The following is a 17,494-nucleotide window of genomic DNA, read 5'->3' on the forward strand; positions in this document are numbered from 1 at the left end:
ATGCTGGCAAGCATAAAAAAGCATATAATAGCTTGCTATGGTACCTACCTTACCATGCTAGGGAGCCAGCTTAAACAGCTAATAAGCATGAGATGCTTGTACATAGCTTATCATGCTAGGACGATGTATGCTAGGTATCTAGCATGTGATGCTGGCAAGCATAAAAAAGCATATAGTAGCTTGCTATGGTACCTACCTTACCATGCTAGGGAGCCAGCTTAAACAGCTAATAAGCATGAGATGCTTGTACATAGCTTATGCTAGTACGATGTATGCTAGTTATCTAGCATGAGATGCTGGCAAGCATTAAAAAGCATATGCTAGCATGAAAATCTAGCAGACCTCGCAATACATAGCAAAAACTAGCATATTTTTGTTGCTGGTACCAGCATGAATTTTGACGTGGTTAGCTCGCATATTTTTTAGACTGCAAACCTAAAATGAAAATTTCAAATATTCCACGTGAGAAATGTATTTTATCCTAATAAACAAATTTTGCTGAATATAAATTATGTAACTTATCTTTTTTTAAACAAAAATATTTTTTTTTGTTTCATGAATAGCAATACCCAGGGCTGATTGTGCTCCGGAAAAAATCCGGATTTCTGGGCTTTTCGCTAACAGTGATCTGGAAGTTTCCGGAGATCGAAGGTCAAGACGTTTAAAAAAATCATTGATCACAGAAGTTTCCGGAAATCAAATTTTCAAAGGTGGAACTCAAAAACACAGTTTATTTTATTTGTTTGTAAGGGAGAGTCAGAGATATACTTGATAAGCTTATATTCATGATTAATATTCATTTTTTATCAGTAAATATTTGTTATAATCATAAACTCAAGAAGGAAAGACATATTTGTAAATTTTAATTACTTCTCCAGGTCATCATAGATATGTGTAAATGGTATAGGTATGTGTAAAATTTTAAAACTCTTTTAAGTAAACTAAGAAATATTGAAAAAAAGGAAAAAAAAACCTTGTTTAAATTTTTTTCTAATTTTTCATTTTAAAATTTTTTTTTTAACTCAAGAAATTTTCTGGAATTTTGACTTGGCCTCACAATCACCCCTGAATACCACACAATATATTTCCAGTCAATACTAAAATAAGAGAAGATTATATAGCCTTTAAACCAATTCATTGTTTAATTTTACTAGGAACCCCTGCCCCTGCTCGCAAACGCTTACCAACCCCAAAACAGATACGCAGTTCTCTCCAGATCACTTTGCGACCTGAGCTTGTTTTGCTGCTAAATTAATAAATCCTTTGACGTTGGCAGCATGTGTAATGCTTTCATTAAATAAATAAATCAAAATATAATCCAAACCCATTTTTATCAACCCATATAAATTTGCATATCATTTATAAGACCTTAAATGGTAGACTGGAAACTTGCAAAACAATGGTCAAATTAAACAAACATTAGCTATTATTTACTTTACACACATACAAAAGAGGTAAAAAAAATTATGAAATTTGGGAAGAGAAAAAAAAACTTAAAGAACTTTTTTTAATTAACAATGCTACTGATTATCTGCTTTTCGTCCTCAGTTTTATCACCTACAATTTTAATTTTTAAACAAGAATTTGTAAAACAACATGACATCTATCCAAAAATTGCTCTGATTAATAAACTGGCCAATATAATCATAAGTTTGCTCCAAAATTTCTGCTATTATTTGCATTTTAATTTCTTGAAATTTAAAAGCAAGTGTGCAACCACGACATTTTAAGAACTTAAAAACATCAATAACAATAACCATAACTCCAGTTTCTACTAATTTTACATGCATACTTATGTATCTTGAATGAAAAAGGTTTTACATTCAAACATCCATGATGTCATACAAAAGGAATATTCTTATTGGCTAGCTGTTTGCCATTATCCTTTTATATTATAGAGAGAAATTTTTTTTTACTCGAAGTGCTGTACTGATCTACAAATCTTAAAGTCACACTGAAGAATGTTATTTATATTCAAAAGGTGAAAAAGCAAAAAAAAAAAAAACGGCAAGTTCTTCAAATTTATAGCAAATATCAATATTAATAGATTAAGCATTTAAATAAACTTTATTTTGTAATAATTCAGCGTTATTGGTTAATAACAATTATTTTTCTTAAAAATTTCCTTATTTTTATTTAATGCATAATTTTGTATTAATATAATGTAAATTTTTATGTTAAACTTTGCAGAAGGATGAATTATAATCTGATTAGAATTGAAGCAATTAATTTTTTAAAAAGCAATTTTTAAAATTTTTCGATCACTACTTTTAATCTTGTTGTATAAATTCTCCATGCATTATACATGTTACAAATACATATTTTTTTATATCATAAATTATTATTAATCAACACAATAATGAATACATATATATTTGCATCACCCCCCGAAAAACAATTCTGGCTAAAGCCCTGGTACTCCACTTAATTTATTATATTTGCTCTAAAGAAATATTATGAACAATTATTCAGTTGAAAACTAATATAGAATAATTTATAGGTACTTGAATGTGGCTGTGGTTGAACATCTACATCGTGGCTGAACTTTTTGATACTCAACTTTTCGACACTATTTATACATTGTTCTTTCAAAGGCTGCTTTGGTAGAGCATGCCTACTAATGTAGCGGATTTCTTTCTCGTCATATTCTTTCCTTTTTCTTTTAGACCTGTTTTCTGCATCAGTACTGTTCTCAATATCTGACTAATATTCTGCTCTAACCAATAACTGATGACCTTTTTCATAAGTATCTAAAAAAAACAATAATGTACATTGTGAGTCAGTCATACAGGGAAAAATATTTTAATGAAATAAAACAGATATTTCAAATAACCATTAATTTTAACACATACGACATTTTATTTAAACCGAAACTTAAAGTATGCTCTACCACAGAAATATTAAAAATTTTCTTTTTTATTTAAGTTTACATTTAAAAGTGTAAAGTTTGCACTTCTTTAAAAACATTTTTCAATTCAAAAACAAAAAAATAGAAATAATTACTCTGGAAAATATATCTATTAAAGTAAAATAATCAAAAATCTAGATTCCGCAGCAACAACAAGATGTTGCATAGCAAGTGAAATGGCCAGTCGCTTAATTTTGATAAAGAAAAAAAAAATTATTATTTTTAAAATAACATTTTTTTAAAATTTTTTAAATTTTGCCTATAATTTCATACTTATAAAAATTATAGAACAGTTAAAGTTCAACTAGCATAATAATTCTACTTATAATTATACTCATATTACATATATCTTACACAAGATAAAATTTCTCCTAATAAGGCTTATAATCACAAAAATAAAATTTCAATTTATGTTTGAATGAACATTAATATGCATATTCAAGAAAGAATTTGTATCAGGATAATATAAATTTTAAACCCTCTCTCTATAGATAAGAATTTATTATTTTGGGAATAGTGGAAGAATAATGGTAACTAAACTAAACTCAGTGGCGCGACAGCCCATAGAGGGCCAAGGCCTACTGTGCCCATCTCAGTTTTCTTGACCTTGGGCTCTGGGGTGCAGAAGCAGATGTTCCGGTCAGGTGGTCTGCCGAACGCGGAACCCCCAGTGTTTAGTTCCCAAGCATGCTTGGTACTCATTTATCGACCCACTGAAGGGATGAAAGGCTGAGTCAACCCTGCCCGGCCCGAGGATCGAACCAGGGAACTGTGGCACGACAGCGCGAAGCGCTACCGGGAAGAATAATGGTAGGTTCTGATATAAAGAAGCAAAAAGTTTATATATTTCTGAAATTGATATTAAAAACAGTTGAATACATTTAACTTATTTGGATTCAATCTATAAATAGCAAGCTTAGTTTTCATAAGTTTTGGAGTATGTTTCATATTATTTCATTTAAAGAATTCATTAAGTTGATCAAAATTATACTTTAAAAAAAACAATACTTAAAACAAAACAACTGAATTAACAAATGATGCTTAAAACAAAACAACTAAACTTAAACAATACTTAGAGATATTTAAAAATATTTTTCATTAGAATACTTAGCCAATTATAGTTCTCAGAATAATTTTATTATTTCTATAAGAACTTCAGGTGTAAAGTATTTAAGTGCACTTGTGGCAGATTTAAATCATTTGATGGAAATTTTAGCCAGAAATTATCAGAAAAACCAAATTTAATATAAGTTACTACCTACCATAATAGGATCATCTAAGAAAACTTATTTATAAACGTTTCTTTACTTCAGAATCACAGTTAGTAGGCTTAGTGATTGAGCAATGAAACATGTTCGTGTATTTTCAGTAACGCATATAAACAGCAATTTCTCAATATGTTTAATTAAAAGACGTTGCTGTTTTTACAAAGAATTTAAAAATTTATCTCATCATATTAAAAAGGTAAGAATTAATATTTACTTATTTGCTCATGAAACTCCAGCAATGTTGAACAATTGAAACTCAAACTCACTTCAAATAAGTAGCGTAGCATCCAGTAATCGTAAGTGCGGAGTGAGTGTACGAGAGCGCATGGGCAAAAATGAGACCAATTATGATGCTCCTATGGAATAACAAGGGAGGAAAATTCATTGGATAGATTTCTAACGGATGACCGGTGGGGGAATATCCGTAGGCGATGTTTCTGAAGGACTTCCTTCGTATCGTTATCCGTAGGAATGTTAGAATGGAATTTCCCTCGGCGTTCCCCTATTTATCCGCGCATTTTGGTGGTCCTAGGGAATGGTTTCGGAAGGTAAGTGCTATATGGGTTGTTAATACAGCGTAACGTCCCATATCTGGATGTCCCTTTTTCGGAAGGGTCGATTTCCCGGACACTCTTTAACAATCAAAATAAACAAACATCTATTCATCTTCCCCTCTCTTAAAAAAAGAGGTCTTTTGACATGTTTTTTCCTTTTCTAGCTTCTAGTGATTTATGCATTGAACCCATAAATCAACAGAAAGGGGAAGAGAAGGTCTACCAAGACTGCCCAGTGACCCTTAGTGGCGCTCCTCCTCTGGAATGCAGGAAAGGAGGAAGATTTGTTTTCAAAAGAGCACAACTGAGTCCCCTCCCCCTTTTTTTCCTATGCAGCTGGCTAGTAAAAGAGGCATTTCCTGGAACCTTTTTATTTAATAATGTAATGTTAATGCAGTTAAATGTAAACACAGCAAACGAGGGGAGGGGAAGTCACTTTCAGTCACACAAGAAAAAAATAAAGAGAACCCAATCAGCATGACGCACCTTTATGCTTGATTGATAGCCAATGATGGGAGAGAAAATAAGAATTTGTCACTTCCCCGTCCTCAACTTGAATGAAAAATAAGGAGGAAATAAATTTTTCTCTTCCACCTACCCACCTTAATGAATGACGGGAGTTTCCCCTTCTTGCTTGAATTGTTCTAGTTCAAAATGCCGGAGAGAGCATTTAATATTTTCAAAATTGTCAATTTTTTTTTTGTTTTCTATATTTTAAGCAATAATTATTTTTTTTCTAATATTTTGTTTTTGATTGATTAGATAACATTGTAATACTAAAACATTATTGCCCGAAAAATAATGTTTATTTATTTTTTGCCTCTTGATTCAGATCGTTTTAAGCTTTGTTTACCTTGGGGATCTATTATATGGAAAAATCTAATATCCGGACTTCCGGAAGTCCCGCCGATTCCGGGTACGCGACTTTCCACTATAGAATTAAAAAGCATAATGTGCATATGTAAATGTTTAATTCAGGAAAAGAAGTGAACAAAGCACTTTCTTTACCTTTTGTGCTTTATTTATATTGTTTTTTGCTTTAGAAAAAATATATAATGTTTATTTTTTTATTGTGAAGGTTAGTTATTGCAATGTTCACTGCAGAGAACAAGCTTGGGAGCAATATCATCAAGTACTATGTACATCATCTTACCTTGGTAATACTCAGCATCCTTTGGATCAACTTCAAAATGCTTGGAGGTAAAAAAAAAAATTACAAAAATTTTGTCAAGTCTGTTGAAGTTAATATTTCAATTATAAAATTGTATCATTTGATTGTGAAAATTTATTTTATTGTAATTACTTGAACTCATCATTTTTTTATCTGAGCAATTAATATTTCATTGTAATATAAAAATTTAGAAAGTCTCTTCTGAAGAAACAATTAAGTTGTGCTAAAAATTCTGTTTTACTCAGGCTTGTGCCCACTTCCAAGTATGTTGAGCATTTATTTATTTATTACTGTACTTTATGCCTTAAAAAAAGAGCTTCCATAAAATTCTAAACATTTTCAATGGAACTTTCAAAAAGCTCTAAACTTCAAAAATGATCATCCTTTCACAAAGTTCTTCATGTCAAGAATGATTCTTTCAAGAAAAAAATATCATTTTTTTTTTTACTTAAATGAATGAATGAATTCTTGATTTTAAAAAAATTAATGTTTAATATTGCATTTTACTCGTATTTTTACAACTCTAAAATTCTCAGACACATAAAAATATGCATTTTTATGAGAATTATGGATAAAGATGCATTTAAGTTGGAGGCATTGTATTATTAAAAGGGACATTGTATCATTAATTTAAGGAAAAAATTCTGCTTCCTTGGGTATTTGAAATAATTTCTAGATATTATGGAATAGGGGTGCACAACCTGCAACCCGCTGCACCAACCTGAACAAAATGAGAAAAAAAATTTTAATTTTTAAAAATTAAAATTTAATTTTTTGATGCATCCAATCTCAATCAATGTAGTTTTTCGATTGCTTTTGTTTCAATTGTTAGCGCTACGGATTTTTGCATAGTTTTGAAAATCCCAATATTTACTGCATTTTGAATATCCTGATATTTTAGCACAATATTACAACTCGTGAAATTCGATTCTGTTTTACATTTTTTTTTGTAACTTAAAAAGTAAATATGTATCTTCATAAAATCGACACCTTCCAAGAGAGAATAAAAAAACAATATGTGTAAATTTATATTAAGTACTGCAGAAAAATAATTCAATACATATGCATATTTCTTTACCCCCATGAACATGTGCAAGTTTAACAACGCATACTGAACCTATTCTTTTTCGTTGTAACAGTTAAAAATCACATATCGTGATTCGTATTTTACGCGTTTTAAAAATCATATTTTTGGATTCTTCTCACAATTTAAAAGTCACATCATAATCCATATTCACATGATCTAAAAATCGCATTTTGTATTAACATTAATGAGACATAAGAAACATCTATCATGATTCGTATTCATAATATTTAAAATCACAAATTGCTTTTCATATTTTAGCTTTTAAAAAATTATATGTTGTTACTTTTCTCCCAATTAGAAAATCATGGACTGCAATTCATGTTCACATGTTTTTTTTTTTAACAAACAGAACTTTATTGGGAACAAAAACAAACACATAAATACAAAGAATATATATTCATCACCAAGAGGAAAATCCTGTCCAGGCAACAAAGAAAGGTAATACAATAAATTTAAAATAGAAATTAAAAAAAAAAATACATGAAACCATATTAAAAAAAAACAAAGGTAACATAAGAAATTCATTTGGATTGGCACAAGACTGGTATAAAAAATCAAATGCATCCTTTAAAGTGTAAAATAGGAAACTAAATCGTCAATGTTCATCACAAATTGAAATAAAGCACGCTTAAAAGAAGAATATGTTTGGATATTTTGCAACTGAAATGGTAATTTATTATATAATTTAGGTGCTAAGTAAAAAAACTGTTTTCGTGAAATTTCTTTTGTAAAGTGGGGAATCTCATGTATTTCAGTTGGTCTCCTTTCAGATGCATTAGTTTTTAATTTGCATATTAATTTATTGTTGTGTAAATAAAGTAAAATACGAAAAAATACATTATGGCGAAATGGTAATAGGTTAATTCTTGTATATATATTGGTAGTAGTAATACTTGAATTATTTATATTTAGAGAATTAATAATCTTGAAGCATTTATTCTGAACTGAGATTAAAGGAAGTAAATTAGTTTCATATTCGCTACCATATATTATTGCGCCATAATTAATTAAAGAATAAAACCAGGAGTAATAGAGTGCTTTTACAAAATTAAAATGAATTTTATTCTTAAGATGATAAAATTTAACTAAAACAAAACGCAATTTTTTAACTAAATTGTTAATATGTGTTTTTCATTTCAAATTAGAATCGATATATAGTCCTAAATATTTGATATTATTTACAGATTGTAGAATGTAGCATTGACAATTTTCATTAGTACTTTTACAGGAGAGACAGTGAAATTTTAAATTTAAGTTAAATTCTGATTTTCTTAAACTGAAATAAATATATTTAGTTTTATTTAAATTTAAATCATTTACTGTAAACCATTTTGAAATTACGTGTAAATCAGATTCAATTTGAAAAATTAGTTGATTTAAATCAGTGCAAGAATGCAAAATTACGGAGTCATCAGCATATGTTATTATCTTACCAAAAAGTTTGAGTTGACAAAAGTCATTGATGAATATAATAAACAATAAGGGTCCTAGAATAGATCCTTGAGGAACACCAGGGTTTGAAAAATATAATTACTAAAATTACTTCAGATTTTAACTCTATGTTCTCTGTTTGAAAGATATGAAATAAACCAATTTAAAATAATTCCTCTGAAACCAGCAAATTCTAATTTTTTTATTAAAAGATTGTGATTGACATTATCAAAAGCTTTTGATATATCAAGAAATATAGCTACTGTTATCTTATTTTCAGCAATACTATTATGAATAAATTTTGAGAATTCCAAAAGAGCTTTTTCTGTACTTTTGCCTTTAATAAATCCATATTGATTTTTAGAGGAAAAATTTGTATGTTGTAAATAATTGTACATTTTATCAGTTAGAGCTTTTTCAATGATTTTGGAAAAAACAGGTAATATTGAAATTGATCTATAGTTTGATAAGCAATTTTTATCGCCGGTTTTAAAAATAGGAGTTATGGTTGCTCTTTCTAAAGAAGTTGGAAAAATGGATGACTTGATTGAGGTATTGACGAAATTAGTTATAAAATTTACATTTCTGAGAGCAAATAGTTTAATTAATTTTACATTAATACCATCATAGTCAAAGGAGTTTCTATTAGAAAGAGACTTTATGAAGTAAAGTACATCACAATCATTCAATTCTAAGAAAATAAACGAGGTTAAACTTGGTGAAATATAGATTTGAAAACTGTTTGAATTTGGGTTTGAGGGACTGATAGCATCTGCAAATGATTTATTAAATTGATCAGAAGATTCATAGTCGTTTAAAATATCAGGTAAAGTAGGTGATTTGCTCTGATTACCAATAATATTTACAAGATCCCATTTTTGTTCATTTGAATCACAATTCAAAAATTTGTTTTTGAAGTATTCTGATTTTGCTGTTTTAATTAAGTTCTTAAGCTCAGAAACTATAGTGTTGTATAATAATATCCCATGGATATTTTCTAGTTTTTTTTTTAATAGTTTTTCCTTTCTTCAAATTAAAATCAAGATATTACTAGTCATCCAATTATTTTTGGCTCTATTGTTTCATTTCTGCGTATATTTAAAATTATTTTTTAAATTATTGAGTTTGAAAACGAAACTTTGATATTGTTGATCAAGAAAATCTTAAATCTTTTAAAACCACATATCTCAATTCATGTGCACACGTTTTAAAAATCACACCTGGCAATTGTACTTAAGCCATTAAAAAATAATGCATCAGTATTTGTATTCACTCGATTTTCAATTCAAGAAAGGAAGAGCACCATCTGGGACAAAATGATTAAATTATTTGCCCTAAATTTAATACTGCCCACAACAATAACTTTTGTCAAAAGACTGTTTCCCAAACAAAATCAATAAATTTTCATTTAATGGCCTGATATAGCTCCCACATAATCAAGTAGATAAAATTATCACAATATTCGGAAATGTTTCAAATTGCAGGAGAACAATTAAGAAATTTTTTAAACCATTTTCTACCTATGTGGACCATTTTATATAATTTATGGTCATATGCTTGGAAATGATTTCGTATATTATTAAATTTTAACTGTAAAAAAATGTAATCAAGGGAAGTATTATAAAGTAATGTAAATTTCAATTTATTGTTAATATATATGTGTATTACTTATAAATAGTAAGTGTAGTGTTAAAAAAGTATTGGTCATAAAGAGTTGTAAACAAATATCTTAATAGTTTTTATTATTAAAGAAAATAGTTCCTTCAAAATTAATGTTTTCTTTCTTTCTTTTTTTTTTTCCTCTCTCAGCCCCTGCCTCTTTTAATTTATTTTAAAATAAATTTTTTAAAGTTGAAGTATATTCCTTACTAAATGTTGAATCTTATTTTTAGCTGAAAGGGTTTTGTTTTAATTTTAATCATTTTTCTCCCTATAAACTTTCTCTAAATCAAAGTATTCAACTTGCATTTATTTTAATTACTAGAGAAAAATTTTAAATTCAATTCTATGAACTAATATTTTAATGCTAAAATTTATGTTTAAATGGACTTTGCTGTTATGTAATGTGATAAAAAAAGCTTGAATTTTCCCCTAGTTTTTAATTATTTTAATTTATCTGTATTTTTTTCCCTGATAAATTGATTCTGTTTTATTATCTAAGTAATCAGTTATACAGTTTCTAATTTTAATCATTTAAAAGTATTTAATTTTATGCAAACATGTTAAAAAGTTGACTGATAAAAAGAGAACAATGATGTTTAGATAACAATTACTATCTACAATTACTGTCAACTTGTCTGTCTAAATAATTTGGCATGCTGCCTTTGGTTGGTCAATCTGGTGTGCCTGTGGCCCTTCACTCAAAAAGGATGTGCACCTCTCTTCTAGAAAGATGTTACGTTCTTTTTTTAAAAAAAAAAAATTAAGAAATTTACTGCCATTTATGGAAAACTATGTATTAATACCCATAATTTTCTGTGCTAAAATATTAAATTAATATAGACCACACAACTCCATTGTCTAGTATTTAGATTGTTGAAAATGTTTTTGGACTTTGCCAAATATTTTAGCAATATCTTCACTATAAATCAATTTTAAGTCACCTCACAGAAACAAAAAATAATTTTGTCAAGTGTATTTCAATTTGCATTTTTGTATTTAGACAGAACCAGAGTAACACAATTCAAGTCAAAGTTAATTTTTTTTACTTAGAAGTGCTAATATTATCTGCAGTGGTTAAGGGTTTTTATGTCTTTTACTCTTTATTATTTTTGTCATAACATACATATAGAGTCAAACCATGATATCGCAAACTTCAATAACCTAAATTTTTGTGATGTTACAAAAAATTTGAATTCCTTACATGTTTGCTATGTTATTGATAGACAAAACTCTTCTTACTGGATACATTTTTGGTGACCCTCGATTCTGTGAAATATTTTTGATCACAAAACTTTTTATTCCTAATTTCTGAAAAATTAAAATATGTTTTTTGAATTCCAATTGTTTTTTCAAGAACTTCAGCAAAACGTAAAATAAAACGAAAAAGCGAAGATAGAAATGTTACTTGGAATAAATGTTAAAGCAAATACAAATTTTACTACTTCTAAAATTTGAATTGGTTTATTTTTTTAACTTAATTGTTAGAATATTTGTTTTTTAAAATTGCAAAATTTCTAGTTTTTTCTTTGCAGCTAATAACATTGAAGTTTGTATTTGAATGAAAAACAAATGTTGTTTGACCTAATCTATAACAGTATAATTTAAAATTCAAACAGCGTGGCTACAGATCAGAGGAATTAGATCAAGAAAATGAATCATTTATGTTGAGCAAATGTTTTTTCTAAAAAAATTATCTCTCGTAACAATTTCTTTAGTTTAACTCTACTGGCACATATAAATATTTTGTAATGCTTTTTCATGTTTCAGAATGAGGCATAATTAATGAAAATAAAAAGAAGATTTGTGCCACCAGGTGCAAAAATCAGGAAAATTTGATAAAATCAATTTGGAAAATCAGGGAAAAAAAATTTCTGAATATTTGTGGTCATTCTGCTATCGTGAGAAAATATCAAAAGTATTTTATTTCAAATTAAAGAAAAGTTTTATGATAATGTAATTTTTGGTGTACTATGTTTTTAATTTTGTTCATTTTTGTAGAGAAATGCACTATCCACCTGAAACTGCAAGTATTATGCTCATAGCAAGAATGATTGCAACTGTTAAACAAGTAAGACAAGTACTTGTTTTAAAAACATAGTTATTATCAGCGCAATGTGATATGTGTGGTGAATAATAAACATTATATTTTTGTTACAAGAATTTATCTGTATTAAAAATATCTATTTAGAAATGTCCTTATCATATAGTGGTGAGTGTGTTTATATATATGCAGTAGAAGATCTATATAAGGCAATTCTATAGGCCGAGTTCTCCATAAACCACACTAGTTTTTTGGGTGTAAACAATAATTTTTGCAGTTGAGAAATTTTTATAACTAAGCAAGAATTATAAACTTATTACATTATTTGCGAAGAGGTTATAATTTCAAAGGCTAAGCAAATCAAAATTGATCAATTTGTTTGTTGTATTCTAATGCTGCAAAAAGTTAAAAAATTTTTCTGTAAATAATAAATACTTGAGTGCATATGTTGTGTTTTTAAGTATTTGTTTCTAAAAAATTTTTATAAAGCATTTTAAGATTAATCTGTTCCAATTAAATATTGCCATATTTAGTATGTAAGTTTAAAGATAAGTGAGATAATAGGTAAAACACAAAATTCCACTTGAAGCTCCACGTTTCAAGGTTTGCATTATTCTACTATATATATATATATATATATATATATATGGGCAGATCTCTAGAACCTTTAACTTTTGATAAAAAAAAAATAATAGGCACACTCTTTTTACACCTCCAGAATTGTTTGAAAATGTATAAAATGTCAGAAAATAATTGTGAACATCGAAAATTTTGATGCCTTTATAAGTATAAACAAAAAAAATTAAAATTTTTGAATTTTCCATATTTACCCTTTATTTTTCATCAAAAATATCATAAATGAATTGAAAAATTTTAATGTTAAGTTAAATTGTTATAAAATGTATAAAAAGGCTTACTTTAATTATTTTCAGTCAAAAAATATCTTCAGTTAGTAAAACATAGGGAAAAAAGTAATTTCTGATATGTTAAATTCAATTAATTAATCCTGAGGTTACGGTTTGACAGGGTTACGGTCTTTACAACCTAGGGAATAGATCGAAAATTTTACTCAGATGCAACGCAATGCAATGCACACAACACAGATAATAAATTAGGCAATGACAAACGTGTGATCAAAATTTTGATTGATTTTGACATTTACTTTTTAGATCTGCGTCTAGTTATGGTCTTGACATCATTACTGTTACCTCACCGAATGACAGTTTGTGATAAATTCAATTAATTTATAATTACTGCAAATATAAATATTTATCTATAATAATGATACAAGTTTGTTCTACTTTAATTTAAATAAGCTTTTGGAATATCACTAACATAAAACTCGCAGAATTGGATTGTATACCTTTTTTTTTCAATTTTCGCTGGTTACGGTTTGACGTGCCAAAATTTGGAGACAAACTTTAAGTGTTTGCAAACGTCAATATTCACAAAAAATATCATTCAAGAAAATATGATAGTATAGCTGAGCTACTAAATTATGTTTTTAGTGATTTTCAGTTTTAACAGAATACATATTGAAAAATAAAAATAAAAAGTATGTTAAACACTCTAAGCGACACTCATGAAAAGTTGTCATTGAAGTAAGAAATGAAAGCCAAAAGCAAGTTACTCGCGATCAAAACTGTACATATCTTAAAGTTAGTAATGCATAGTTATTCCTGTAATTTTATTCGAATTAATTTTCTCTTATTATGTTATATATTTATAAGAAAAGTTTGAAGACATATAGGTTAATGATTCCTGAGATTCGCCCATATATATATGGGTCATTCTCACAAAAACAGTCATTTTCATGTCCCCAGTATATTTTATGTTTGTTTTACAACTTATGACCAAAAAAAATTCAGGGAAAGTGTCTTTCAGAATACAGGCTAACTAAAGAATAAGAATAAAATTATCAATTTTTATTTTTTATTTATTTTAGGTAATTAAAATATACCAATATGTCATTCCCTCACTTGTCCCCACTGTTGATTTAAATGAAGAAGAAAATTGTTTCTAAAATAAAAAAATAAATTTACAAATTTGTGTTTTTTATTTCAGAATAGTGAAATATAGAATTCAGAAAATAAATTTTAAATTCAATTTCTGATAAAAATATTACCACAGCACTATTTTAAACTTTGTCTCTAGCGTTTCGCATCATTCCCTCACAACAATGTTTTAATCGTCTGCAATCTTCTTAGAATTAAAATATTTTAATAAAAACTTTAGCAGTTAATAACTGGCATCATAGAACAAAATTGCAGTATGTTTCCATCTTCAACTTAAAGAAACTTTGCTGTGGAATAAATTTGAATGAATCAAACCAGGTAAAAAATTTTACATTTGTCATTCCCTCATGTCGTTTTTTAAAATAAAATAGAATACAACTTCATCGAGAAAGTTGATAATTATATTTTGCTTTCTTGTATGAATATAACTGTATGTGATTGATTTCAGAAAGCAATTAGGCCTAACTGGAATTTTTAAATTTTATTAAATTTTTCATTCTATCACTAATGTATAAAGTGAGGGAATGATGCTAAAGTGAGGGAATGATTCAGGATGAGTATATTGTTAATTTTTTTTTGTTTGCTCTTGGTTTTTCATTTTTCAATAAAAATAGAATTAAAAATTACGGAATATATTGTATTAAGTCTAATTTAACTTTATTTAAAATATAATATTACCTGAAGTCATATTCCTAAAAATATTTTTGAATGAAAAAATTAATTAACCTGATTAATTTCTATTCAAATTATATGTTATAGCTTACAATACAATATTTCTTACAATACATTATTACTTACAATAAAATATTTCTTTCAATACATTATTACTTACAATACATTATTACTTACAATATTAATTTTATAATTTGATGAACTTTATTTAAATGCCAAATTTAAATTTATTTGTGAATTCTGCATAGTATGAAACAAGACAGCAGTTATAATATAATTATGATCTTGAATTAATTAGTTTAGGCATTTTAATAAATAAGAATGCCTGTTTTAAGAAAAATCTAAGAAATATTAGAATCTATTTTCCAGATAGCTTAACTATGGGAAAGACTAAAGAAGAAGCTCGTTTAAAGAAAAAAAAATATGATCGAAAAAGAAGAGAACGAATGAAGTCAAATCCAGATTCCTCTTTAATTTTAAAACAGAAAGAACGAATTAAATACCTGAAAAAAAGGGGAAAAGGACAAGTGAAATCTGCCTCCCAAATGACTAGTCCTAATTTAAGGGTGAAAAGGAAACAATGGAAGAAAAACTCCTGTAACTACAGATTGAGAAAACAAGCTCTAACAGAATCCAGTATAAATGTGAATGTGCCTTCATTGAATAACAATGTTCCGGGACCTTCCAGTGAACAAAACACATTAAGAATTTCTGAGCATAATAATCTAAGTTCAAGAAAAGTTAGATTTATAAAGTTACGTGCAAGAAATAGAGCAAATTTGAAAAAACAGATAAATAAACTTGAACATGAAGTATCTGTTGAAAAAACTCGAGCTGAACGTTACAAAAAGCAATTATATAGAATTAAGAATCAAGACCAAAACAGAATGACACCAAGAAGTCGCGTAAATAAACATCTGGGCAAGGAAAGAGTATCACCAGCAGTAGGTTTTTAGTGAAGCACTATGTTTGCAAGTAGGAACTAATTTTAAAACTTTAGCAAAGACTCACAGAGAAAAAAAGTTATTTCATAAACTTTTAAGTGGAGAAATTCTGAAAAAGTACAGAGCATTGTGCTTTTCAAAGCGATTTCTGAAATATAGAAAACATAAAGAATCGGTAAAATCAAAATTTAATAAAAATTACATATCTTATGAAACCTCAGAAAGCTTTGTTGCTTTTTTTTAATCTGATGATGTATCCAGATTGTGTTCAGGTAAAAAGGAATGCATCACAAGAAAAAAGATAAAGAAGCAAAAGAGAGTGCTTCTTGATATACTAAGAAATCTACATAAAAAATATTTAAGTGAAAACCCAAATCGTCGAATCAGTTATCCTACTTTTTGTCGAATGCGTCCATTTTGGGTAAAGCAACCAACAATTAACGATAGAGATACATGTAAATGTATAGTACATGCTAATATGGAAATGATTATCTCAAAACTTTATGAGATTAATATTACTGAATATAAATCATCAGCGTGTTTAATAAAAGCAATAACTTGTGATTCCAGCTGTGAAAATTGTTTGTTCAGAAAATGTCCTAATTGTAATGATAAAATGCCATTTTATAAAGAGTTTAATGATAAGGTAGTAATCAAGTACAAAAAGTGGGTATTAGAAAAAAATAGATGTATTGTTAAAAATCAAGAAAAGATTTCTAATAAACCAATTAAGATAGAATATAAAGTTAGTACATCCAATTTAATTAATGAGCTAGAGGGCAACTTACCGAAATATATGGTCCATATTACAAATATAGTTCATCAGTATAAAACTATGAATGAACTGAAAAAACAATTATCAACAGATTCAATACTAGTACACATTGATTTTAGCGAAAATTATAGTTGCAAATATAGTGAAGAGATTCAGTCAGTGCATTTTGGAAGTGGTAGGCAACAGGTAATTAATTATACATACAGGAGTTTATTACAAAAAAGAAGGCAATAAAGTAGTTTCCAACTCTTTTGCTACAATAAGTCCCTCACTTCGACATGATGCAACAGCAATATGGGCTCATCTCAAACCAATTTTTAAGTGGATTTTGAGTACAAGTGAAGTAAAACATGTTCATATGCTAAGTGATGGGCCATCAGCCCAATATAGAAACAGAAAAATGTTTCATCTGATATCCCAACACTTAAAACAGCTTACTCCTGGTATTCTAAACTTTACTTGGAACTATAATGAATCCGGACATGGAAAAGGAGCTTCCGACGGAATTGGAGCTGTTATGAAAAAAACAGCAGATCGGAGAGTGACAGAAGGAAAAGATGTGCATAATTACGAAACACTTGTTTCTGTATTAAAAGAAAATTGCTCAGTAACTTTATTTGAAGTTACAAATGAAGACAAAAGAAAATGTGATGAATTAATTGAGGGAGAAATATAACCATTCACTGGCACTATGAAAGTTCATCAAGTTGCATACAGTTCAAGGAATAACATATTGAATTTTCGCTCTCTTTTGTGTTTTGCATGTGATGCATCAATTTTGTGAGAACATTATAATTTGGGAACTTACAAAATAGGCAGGGTTCAAACAGAGATCAGAAGAAGAAATCCAAGGAGTCCAAAATTTAAAAACTTTTCGTAAAAGATAACCAGGCAGTTTTTTTTTTAAATCAAAAAGCTGTAACTATACAGATCTTTCAAAAATGTATATTTTGCATAAGATATTTT

General features: G+C 28.0%; 1 protein-coding gene across 2 annotated transcripts in view; it reads left to right on the forward strand.

The window, feature by feature from the left end:
- The window catches only part of LOC107452560 (protein-lysine N-trimethyltransferase SMYD5), a 126,377-nt gene that overhangs the window by 39,303 nt on the left and 69,580 nt on the right, over window positions 1-17,494 (forward strand). For both annotated transcript variants that reach the window (XM_043050579.2, XM_016069052.4), the window contains exons 3-4: window positions 5,809-5,930; window positions 12,080-12,149. In XM_043050579.2, the coding sequence (XP_042906513.1) occupies window positions 5,809-5,930; window positions 12,080-12,149 (192 nt within the window). The remainder of the gene's footprint in view (window positions 1-5,808; window positions 5,931-12,079; window positions 12,150-17,494) is intronic.

Source organism: Parasteatoda tepidariorum, chromosome X1 (assembly GCF_043381705.1).
Source record: "Parasteatoda tepidariorum isolate YZ-2023 chromosome X1, CAS_Ptep_4.0, whole genome shotgun sequence".
Lineage (NCBI taxonomy): Eukaryota > Metazoa > Arthropoda > Arachnida > Araneae > Theridiidae > Parasteatoda > Parasteatoda tepidariorum.